The sequence below is a fragment of the Triticum dicoccoides genome, chromosome 5B (assembly GCF_002162155.2).
Source record: "Triticum dicoccoides isolate Atlit2015 ecotype Zavitan chromosome 5B, WEW_v2.0, whole genome shotgun sequence".
Lineage (NCBI taxonomy): Eukaryota > Viridiplantae > Streptophyta > Magnoliopsida > Poales > Poaceae > Triticum > Triticum dicoccoides.
In genome coordinates, this window is record NC_041389.1 from 11,786,241 (window position 1) to 11,797,420 (window position 11,180).

General features: G+C 46.0%; 1 protein-coding gene across 1 annotated transcript; it reads right to left on the reverse strand.

The window, feature by feature from the left end:
• Positions 1-4,579: 4,579 nt before the first annotated feature.
• LOC119307049 (enolase) lies at positions 4,580-9,482 on the reverse strand. Its single transcript, XM_037583134.1, has 17 exons — positions 9,281-9,482; positions 8,396-8,459; positions 8,157-8,221; positions 7,467-7,514; positions 7,303-7,389; positions 7,127-7,207; positions 6,934-7,035; positions 6,770-6,850; positions 6,615-6,689; positions 6,376-6,438; positions 6,202-6,282; positions 5,924-6,118; positions 5,785-5,835; positions 5,577-5,665; positions 5,430-5,481; positions 5,256-5,312; positions 4,580-4,974 (listed from the first exon to the last, which is right to left on the reverse strand). Exons 1-17 carry the CDS (start codon positions 9,347-9,349, stop codon positions 4,894-4,896), a joined length of 1,341 nt encoding a protein of 446 aa, XP_037439031.1. The 5' UTR covers positions 9,350-9,482; the 3' UTR covers positions 4,580-4,893.
• Between the last annotated feature and the right edge of the window lie 1,698 nt (positions 9,483-11,180).

The window sequence follows — 11,180 nt, forward strand, 5'->3', positions numbered from 1 at the left end:
AAACGATTTTCTTGGTTGATGAACCCCAAGGAGCGCTTACATGCATGATATTAACACTCGCGGTTTTGGACGATTCTGACTTGTTTCGTGGACAATTATTCACCGATTTGGGGTCCTAGAGCGATTTTTATGGTTGCTGAACCCAAAGGTGCGCTTACGTATCGTTCATCAACACTCACCGTTTTGGCCGATTCTGACCCGTTTCATGGACTATTACTCACCGTTTTGGGGTAAGGAGCAATTTCCATGGTTACTGAACCCCGAGGTGCACTTATGTGCAAGTCATTAACACTCGCTATTTTGGCCGATTCTGGCCCGTTTCGTGGACTATTACTCATAGTTTTAGGGTCCTGAAGCGATTTCCATGATTGACGATCCCCGGGGTGCGCTTATGTTGTTTCTGCACCGCATATGTGTTCTTGCTGAACATAACGGAAGACTTGTCGTAGTTCACAATATGTCTCGAGCACACCTCATATAGATTTATCATGTTCTGCAGATGTATGGCACTCTCTCATGAAGCTTTCATAAGTACCAAACAGTCATCTGCAAATAGTAGATGTTCAAGCAACGAAGAAAACCCCTCGGCAACAATCAAAAAAAGATATGGTGATAGAGGATCACCTTGATGGAGACCTCTTTGGGGCACCACCGCATCTGTGCATTCTCCATTCACCTTAAACTTGTATGACACGGTGGAGATACATAGCATTACAAGCTTAATCCACCTCTCCTCAAAGCTGAGCTAGTACATCATCTTCTCCAAGAAGCCCCACTCCACCCTATTATATGCCTTGCTCATATCCAACTTCACCGCGACATAGCCATCTTTTCCCGTTCTCTTATTCTGCATGTAATGGGTACATTCATAAGCAAGCAAGATATTATCCGTGATCAAGCGGCCCGGTACGAAAGCGCTCTAGTTTGTTGAAATGATGTCAGTGAGTATTTGTTTCAGCCGGTTAGCAAGTACCTTCGAGGTAAGCTTATAAACCACATTGCAAAGACTAATGGGCCTCAAGTCCTTCATGCTCTCCGGTTTATGCACCTTCGGTATGAGGACAACACATATATCATTCCAACCTTCAGGCATAGGACCCCCATTAATCACACTCAGAACTTTAGTAGTCACATTCTCTCCCACAATATTCCAACATTTTTATAAAAGATAGATGGCATACCATCCGGACCCGGGGCCTTTAGGTCTCCAATACTCTGTAAGGCATCAACAATCTCCTTTTCTGTGAACGCCTCGCCGAGTAAGGCATTCATTTGCGGAGTCACTCGGGGGTCAACGTGACCCAAGAGCTCCTTCGTCCTCGTACCTGCATGGGAGGTAAAAAGATTCAAAAAATAGTTTGTCACCACATCTTTCATGGCCCCCTCTTCCTCCACCATTGTACCATCCTCCTTCTTCAACCTCCTAATCTTATTCCTTCGCTTTCTCTTTGAGGCTGTTGCATGGAAGAATTTTGTGTTTCTATCCACGCACTTCAGCCAATGTACATGTGCACGTTGCCTCCAATAGGTTTCTCTTTGCTCCTCCAATCGGTCCCGCTTGAATCGCAACACCTCCTGTCTACTAACTTGCTCCGGCCCAATGTTATCATGTCTACACCTATCTAACTCCTTTGTTCTGTAGATTCTCTTTTCTAGGTCCCCTAGGATATTTCTACTCCAATCAACAAGGTCTCTCATCACTCCTCTTGTCACCTCTGCTACCTTCTTATCACTGCCCGACATCTCTCCCTCCCACTTGTTTCGAACCAGTTCTCGACACATCTCCTTTTCAAGCAATCTCGCTTCGAATTTGGGCTCCAAACTCCTCGTCGACCCCCTTCTTAGCCTAGCAGCCCCTTGCAGTTCAATAATTATCGGGCAATGATCCGAGTGCCGAGGGTCTCCATTGATGACACGGAATGCTGGAAATCTGTTGCACCAAGTCTGCATGACGACTGTCCTATCTAGTCTTTCTTTAATGTACCGGGAAGCATCATGACTAAGATTTCGCCAAGTGAAGGTGTCCCCCACAAGGTTGAGATCTCGCAGCTCACACACCTCTAGAGCCGCTTTAAACCGGTCCATGCAAACTTGATATCGTGGTGCTCCTCCATCCTTCTCCCACGAATGTAGAATTTCGTTGAAATCTCCGGCACACAGCCAAGGCTTATTGCTTTGGTGTTTCAGGTTTCGCAGCAACTTCCACGTCTTATCTTTCTCATCATGTTTTGGTTCTCCATAAATCCCTATGAACCGCCAAACGAATCCATGTGATTCAGTAATTTCCGTGTCAATATGGTACCGAGAGATAAACCCAATTAGCTTGAGATTAGCTTGAGATTAACTTGATTCTTCCAAAACAAGTCTAGTCCACCACTCTGTCCCTCGCAGTCTTTTACAATCATATTGGTCATGCCCATCTTCCACCTCAACCATTCCAGTCTGGCACGCACCATCTTTGTTTCCGACAAAAAAAGCATGTCGGGGTCCTCCTCCTTCTGAAGTTCCACAAGGCTGCAAATTGCTAGGCCGTTCCCCAACCCCCGCCAATTCCATGAGATAAGCTTCATTGGTTCCCGCAGGGTTGTCCCAGCAACCCCGCATCCCCACATTTCTTTGTGCCTTCGTCTCCCTCCTTGTCACTCCCCCCTCCCTTTGTATTCTTTGCCCCCACCCACCCCTCCTCCCCATTCCATCAATATCCATGTCCTCTCCCTTCCTCTTCTCATGATGACCACTGATGCGGCAACACCCGTACTCTCCCTTGACACACGCTTAAACGTGTCGTTCCTGCCCTTCTCACTCTCTTTTTTAAGGTATGAGCCTTCTCCTCTGCATGCAGCTCCCTCGGCATGTTTTGCTCCCCTCTCTACCCCTGCAGACGGGTCCCCTTGCTTGTTTGGGACTGCCTTGTTTGTGGTTGCACCCACTGATCCTCCCGCTTACTCCAAAGCACCAAAACTCGGGCATTTTTGCTCTTTTCCTCACCCTTTTCCTTATTTTGTTGGCCCGCTGCCAGTGTGATCTTTAGAGGACTAGTAACTTCAGTTTCGATCGTGCTCTTCTTCCCATTGTCTCCCCCACTTCCACTCGATTTTTTCCAGGAGTCCACATCACTCCTAGACCTCCCCTCGCTATTGAGCCACCCATATCTCATGCCTGAACTGCCATCACTGTTTTCTCTCCAGTTCACTCTTCCTGCCTCATTGACATGAGCTCTTTCCGGCACATACTTCAGCCATCTTCCAAACTCAACTTGTTGGCCCTTCTTCAGCTTGATGTTGCACTCTCTGTCCACATGACCAAGCTTCCCACAAGTATAGCAGAAATCAGGCTAATATTCGTACCCAAAGTGGCACCAGATCCTCCCTTCATTTCCTTTTTCGATCTCTCTTCATCGGTCATGCCTACCTCCATGTCACTCCCTATTCCCCCTCCTCCGGTTCTACGTCCAGGTACAGTCCCCTCATGAGAGGTTCTGCGACTTTGATCTTCACTTTTACCCTCAAGCATTTACCCAATGCCCTTCCATCCTCGCCAGCATCAACCTCCATCAATTTACCTATTTCTTCCGCCAAGTCTTCTCATACCTCCCTGCACATCATTCCCAATGGAACATTGTAGATTCTCACCCAGATTGGCACCGTGTCGAAAGTGTAATCCTCCGGTGTTTTGCGAGGATCGAAGTCTTCCATCACAAGCAGCTCCTTGCCAAAGGTCCATGGGCCATTATCCAATGCTTTTTCTCTTCCTCGCCTCGTGATGAAAAAGGAACAGGAATCGGTTCTCTCCCATCTCCTCCACCTTAGACTCTTCATCGGGCACCAAATCTTGCCTAGCGCCAGCTCCATACCTCGGTTTATCAGAGAACAACTTCCCCATTGCTTTAGCCACGCTCCCCTTCTGCTCTGACGCTCCTTTGAGAGATTCATGCACTTCAACTTGTCTTCAACGTTGTACATGGCTCCTGACCAACCTCTACACCTTGAAATGGAAGAAATTGAACCATCCCGGAGGAAAATTGGGATGGTGGGAGATGTATGCCCGTGTGCACTGATACACAGAAAGGAAAATTGGGATGGTGAGAGGTGTATGCCCGTGTGCACTTAGGCTTAACGAGGGGCAGGGAAAGGTGAGAATAGCAAGGGGAACACCACCTCAAGGAGGAATCAAAGGGGGATCGGAGAGGGGCCCAGATCGACCCGGCGCCGGGGAAAGGAGCCGCCGCCAGGGGCGAGGAAAACCTAGTCACTCTGCTTGTCCCCAACAGGGACACCACCGTCACGTAGGGGGCAGAACTTTCAGTCCAAACTTACCTAACCTGACCTTGTAACCATCAAGCAAAACGAAAATAAAGGCATGTGGGCTATCATGTACTCACATTTCCTATTTGTAGCAGGTTTCTTATCTACTCCCTCCGTTCCTAAATGTAAGTCTTTTTAGAGACACATACGGATGTATATGGACAGATTTTAGAGTGTAGATTCACTCATTTTGATCCGTATCTAGTCCATAGTGAAATCTTTAAAAAGACTTATACTTAGGAACGGAGGGAGTATATAATAAAAAGAAAAACAGAGACGACAGAAAACAGTGGTAAAATAGGAATGTCGAACAAAGCATGCTTTCTGCACAAAACTAAACCGACGCCAAATACGAGTTTACTAGAGATCCAAAAGGTAATCAGGCGTGCTTGCTCGCTCACCACAAAGACCAAAATTGGAGCAAGTTTGGAGCACGTAGGTACATATCCGTCCCGTTCACAGCAACATGCGGTACATTATTGCTCGACTAGTCCTAAGAGCTTCAACCATAGTTCATTCCACAAGTTAAGACACGCCCACTTTCACAAAAACAAGTGCAGAGTGATCATGTCTCGGATGCAGGTCCCATCTAGTATGGCTCCACCGGTGCGCGGAACTTGAGGCCGGCATACACAGCGGCAGCGCCCAGCTCTTCCTCGATCCTCAGAAGCTGTTCCAATTGGAAAAGAAATAACCCCTTAGTGTAAATTTGGGAAACCGAACAAAGAAAAACAAGACATGATTGCTCAAATAAACACATTACATTGAACAAAAGAATATCAGAAACCACTATCAGTCTAACGCTAAACACAGATGAGAAATCATTCTTAAATGAGCACATTGCATCCAACAAAAGGATAAAAAAGAAAGAATAATTTCTTTTTAGTAATTGCAAGAAGTCTTGTTGGTCTAACAGAATAGCAGTTCAAGAATTACAGGAAAGCCACTTGCCTGGTTGTACTTGGCAAGCCGCTCTGAGCGGCAGGGAGCCCCAGTCTTGATCTGACCCTGTTGCACATGATGAAACATTGGTCAGTTATTCCCGATCGATCCAGAGGAGAAGAAACAGCTGTCACATTAAAATTACTCAAGACAAACAATAAAATGAAGATCATGAAATCATACCGTGGACAAACCAACAGCCAAATCAGCAATGAATGTGTCCTCAGTCTCACCACTGCACACAGCAAATGTACATAAGCATACAAATGGTAATAACAATAGAAACAAGGGGGAAAACGGCGGGGTAACAAGGCGGTATCTCTTATGTACCTCCTGTGACTGGTCATCACACCCCAGCCAGCATGTTTCGACATCTTCACGGCCTCGATACTTTCAGTGACGGATCCAATTTGGTTAACCTACACATGAAAAGGATGAAACAATCAGATCATAATCCCTCCGATCAGGTACTTATTATGGATCGGAAGGAGTACTATGACAACCAAAGGAGAAGAATCAATTAACAGCTTCTGTTTACCTTCAGCAGAAGAGCATTGCATGACTTCTCCTTGATTGCCTTCGCAACTCTCTGCGCAACATAATTATACAACAAATTAACTGTAGTGATCCAACAGAATGAAAATGCCCACCTACACAACAGAAGACAAATCACTCACGGTTGGGTTGGTGACTAGAAGGTCATCACCAACAATCTGAACTTGCTCTCCACATTCTTCAGTCATCTTAGCATAGTGCACCCAGTCATCCTGGTCAAATGGGTCCTCAATCGACACAATGGGGTACTCACTCACGAATGACTTGTATACATTCTTCAGGCTATCTCCAGATATCTTCTGGGAACCATCGTTGTTCTACAGCAAGGGAAAGCAATGTTATAAATGCTCATGAAAAGAGAACAAATTGTTACCACAAAATAAACAATGGGGCTGCTTACCTCTTCCTTGAAGTTGAGGTCATATGTTTTGTCCTTGTCATTGTAGAACTCTGAAGCAGCAACATCCATTCCAATGACAACCTAGAATTTTCCAAAGCAACAAATCTCCTTCAATTACAAACTTAAAGGCTCAGTGAGAAGTGCACTACAACAGATTAATTCAAGCAGACAAACCTTGCCGGTGTATCCAGCCTTTTCAATTGCAGTCTTCAAGAGCTCAAGGCCCTCCTTGTTCTCCTACAACACCCGAAAACAAAAAGAACTCAGATGACACCCCACAAGCATTGACCTCAATTTATAACAACACGGTAGTTCTATACATCCAAACATGACAGTCAGCAACTGTTGTCAAAACACCAAGACATAACAAAGCAAGGAAATCTGATATTAAACCTCCAAGGACAGGGAAATACCTGAATGTTAGGAGCAAAACCACCTTCATCTCCAACATTGGTGGCATCTTGCCCGTACTTCTTCTTGATAACAGACTGTCACAGAAAATGATCCTTTTAGTAAATTTACTTTTTACTACATGATAGCAAAGAGAAAAAGAAGATGAAAGAATTACCTTCAAGTTGTGGTACACTTCAACGCCCATCTTCATTGCCTCCTTGAATGAGGCAGCTCCAGTAGGAAGGATCATGAACTCCTGCAGATATGCAAGTATAGGCATAAATAACATATGTGCGAAAACAACATGAAAGATGTGAAAATCTTAGTTCAGAGCATTGCCTGCATAGCAAGCTTGTTTCCAGCATGGGATCCACCATTGATGACATTGAATGCAGGAACAGGCAAAACCAATTGCTTGTTGCCAGCAAGGTTGGCAATGTGCTGCAGTGAAGAATATATTCATGTTGAAAGACTTTAGGCAATAGCAAACAAATGTAGAATATTAAAAGAGGAGATCAGCAATGATGCACACCTGGTACAGCGGAATCTTCTTGATGCTGGCTCCAGCTTTGCAAATAGCTAGTGACACAGCCAGGATTGCATTAGCACCAAGCTGAATATACAGAAGAAATTGAGCTGTTAGAAGGGGACCTGCATATGGATATTAGCATTGGCACCAAGTAAAACTCGTGGTGGATTATGTACTACCTTCTGCTTGCACCAACCCCATTCGTTTTTGGTTCCATCAAGCTGCTGAACCATAAAGTTGTCGAGCTCAGTTTGAGCTGTAGGGTCCTGTAGAAGGAAATAGAGCACTGAATGAATTATGCATTCAACTCTCATATCACAATAGAGAAGGGGACAATGCTAACCTTGCCAATCAAAGCTGGTGCGATAATCAAGTTCACATTGTCAACAGCCTGTGAAAGAAAAAGAGAAATACATGTAAATACAAAGAAAAGACTAAATTACGCATGCACATGGACTATTCACTACAATAGAAAAAACCAGGATAGCTATAGTGAAACATAAAGACTAAATGATCCTGAGTTGTTTATTACAGGGCAGTATAAATAAGGAAATAAGGCGTGCACAAGAGATATTGCCCATGATGATTCAGTTCATAAATACATAATCCTAAGCTACTACATATAATAAACGGCAATGAGATATAAAAAAATGCAACAACCTACCACATTAACATTAAGAAAACATATCATAGTTCACATTAACATTAAGAAAAAATCTACAACCTGGCACAAACTAGAAATATCAAGTTATACAGCACAAGGAAACATTGTATGGATGAAACCAACATCAAAAAATAACTTGTTCTCACAAACAGGATAACTGAAAAGCTACACTAGCACTGTTTGGTCCATTTGGCATAATAATTTGGTAAACAAGTAGGAAAATTTCAAAAGGTGACAAACAATATTGCTAGTGTAACAACAGCATAGAGTTGAGGCAAAAGAACATATACAGCAGCCACATCAGAGTTAAAGAACTATGACATAGAGTTAAAGAATGTGAAGATAAAGTTCGCTCAAATGGATGTAAACCTTGGAAACACCCTTTCCCAAGTAGTCAGATCCACCGTCTCTCAGTTCCAAAGCTTCATAAACACCTACAGAAGAGGGAAGATTCAGACAAGATTAGTAAAACAAAAACAATACAATAACATTCCGTAAATAATGATCCAAATAAGAGTTTGTGCCTTCACTAGTCAGGAACTCAGGAAACCAAAGCAGAAACTTAAGGTTGAAAAGGAGAGAGTGATGATAATAACAAAATAACTCACCAGTTGATGCACCGCTGGGAACAGCGGCCCTGGCGAAGGTTCCATCTGAGCAGCACACATCAACCTGATGCACAAAACCATGAGATTAGCCAAAATAGTTTACACTTTAGCATTATGCATAGTTTAAACAATAAAATCCGAACAATGTCGCATTTCAAACAAAGCATCACGTTTCACCACAGCTGTAACTAGGACACAAACCATATACTAGCTACATTTAGCTATATATAAACGCAAAGCAGAACGACCAGCCATCTGTGGATACACACTGTGAAAACGTAGAACAGATTCCTAGCAGGCAAAATAAAAAAAAAATGTATGCAGCCCAGCATCTGACTGAACAAACCACCTTGCATCAAATCTACCATATCCTCCCGAAAATAAAAGGCTGATACACCCAAAACCCCTTCGACAACTCATCAATTTACATTTTCGGCACATTACTTTCCACACCAAGTACGGCCATTATGCACAGATCAAACGATGAACACTCGGCAACAACCAGGACACGAAACCATAGTGGCCACATAAACACCGGGCCGATCTGCGAATCCCTGAGACGCATGACGACGTGCAGGCAAAATAAACTAGCACGCGCCACCGCGGCCGGCCAAACAAACCACCTCGCATCGAATCTAGCACATCCACAACCCAGGGAGTCTGGCCGAGGGGCAGCACTAATCTGCATCCTACCGGCCCGCCCGCCCAAAAACCCTCGAATCTAGCGCGTCAGAAACCTACGGCCCGCGCCCCAGCAGCCCCGACCCACGGCCGAATCACAAGATCGAAACCAAGCCGCTGCTGCGTACGCCCGCCGCCCTACCAGATCGAGTCGGACCGGACCACAACGCACAGATCGGGGAGACGGACGGGATGCGCGCGTACCTCGACGGTGGGGTTGCCGCGGCTGTCGAAGATCTGGCGGGCCTTCACGGACTGGATCGTCGCCGCCATGGCCGGGGCTGTAGCTTGGAGAGGAAGAAGCCGAAATAGATCGAAACGAATGGAGCGGAGGGCGGAGAAGGCGAGGAGAGGGGGCTTTAGGCAGGGCCGCCCATTCTTTTTTAGGCCTCGTTCGCTTCAAAGGATTCTAAACCATATGGAAAATTAAAAGCGTAGGAACAGGGAAGCCTTGTAGGTACAATACGGAGGAACTGAAATTAGAGGAAAGAAACAGTGGTTGTGCGTTCTGAACGCCGGATGGATAAACAGAGAGCTGCAGCAGTCGTACTAGTCCTAACCACACATTAGCAGAGTTGTGCTGATTTTTAATTCACATGCTAGCCATTCTTCTCTCACACATAGACCCACACTGCATATTTTATTCAGCTTATCAGTGGGCAGCCTCGGGCTTCCGCCAAAAAAAGAGATCAGGGTAGATGTGTCGATTCCTATGGAATTGACACTGTTAGCAATCCTTTCCTACGGTATACTGTAGCGAATTCCTTTGTAACGAACACAGCAAAGGGAAAAGAAACCATTGAATTCATAATTCCTTTGGAATGTCCAGAAATCCTGTAAAGCGAACGGGGCCTTATAGTCGCGAGATGAAAGGGAAGCGTCCCCCCGTTTTTAGCCGTGCCGCTGCTTGTGGGGCCCGCTTGGAAGGGGCTTTTGCGGGACGAGGAAACTGGGATGGATCGTCGATGTGTAATGAATGCATCGTATCTACCGTGGTGTACTCCTCCCAAGCCCGTATCGAAAACAATACTTGTTCAAGGGGGCAAAAGATTTCTCATTAATTAGAGCATCTACAGTGGGACTCGGCAAATCCGGCCCTTCAAATGCCCGCGTCCGCGGGCAGTGATCGGACACGTCTCAAATTTCAACATTTGCATCCGGACATCGCATATTAGATTCTCAAATCCATTACAAACTAAAATAAACCTAAGTACTGCGTCGATCAACTAGCTACTCGTTGGGGGAGATGTCGACGATCTCCGTGCCAGCCTCTATCTCCGCATCGAGTTCGGCGAAGAGCGCTTCGGACTCCGCATGCTCCTGCTGGAGGATAGTGCGGTTGGCCTCCACACAGGCCTCATCCTGGATGGACTCCAGGATGGCTTGCTGTTCCGCCATCTCGACAGACTGGGCGACGGCAAACTCTGCCTCCGCCTGCTCCATATTGAAGCCCGACAGCAGCTGCTCCGCCTCCTCCACCTTCATCGGAGCCAACTCCTCCTCCTTCGGCTCCGACGAGTCCGGAGGCAGCCCGACAGCGATGCCGGTTGCGCGCGCGGCTTTTCTCGCCCGGATCTCCTGCTAGATCTCGACGCGACGCTCCGACGTGAGCACTGCGTAGTAGGTTATCTTACTCCGGACCATGGCAGACCACTGGAGCATGGGCAGAGCGCTAGAGCAGGAGAGGGAGGAGGTGGATGGGCTTGGACTGGCGGCGCGGAGAGGGGGAGGTGGATGGACTAGAGTTGCGGGGCTCCGGCCGAGTTAAATAGGCGGATTTTCTCTCGGCGGCGAGTCGGAGCGGTGCCACGCGGCGTTAACACTGCAGCGACGAAGGAGACGTCTATCAGACCGCCGGGTTTCCGGATGAGTCCACGTGGGACCCCTTCGTCAGTCCTACATGGCTGGTGTGCCCGGGCACTGATGCGTCACCAACGTATCTATAATTTATGAAGTACTCATGTCATGTTACAACAATTTTATATGGTTTTGGTATGATTTGAATGGAACTAATCCGGATTGACAATGTTTTCAGCAGAACTACCATTGTGTTGTTTTTTGTGCAAAAATAAAGTTTCTCAGAATGGAGTGAAACTATTTGCCA

Excerpts from the sequence above, each read along its gene's own strand:
- LOC119307049 (XM_037583134.1), bottom strand. The coding sequence starts at position 9,349 with ATGGCGGCGACGATCCAGTCCGTGAAGGCCCGCCAGATCTTCGACAGC. Across the intron at positions 8,460-9,280 it reads GCGGCAACCCCACCGTCGAG|GTTGATGTGTGCTGCTCAGA; the intron begins GTACGCGCGCAT and ends TTTGTGCATCAG. Across the intron at positions 8,222-8,395 it reads TCCCAGCGGTGCATCAACTG|GTGTTTATGAAGCTTTGGAA; the intron begins GTGAGTTATTTT and ends CCTCTTCTGTAG.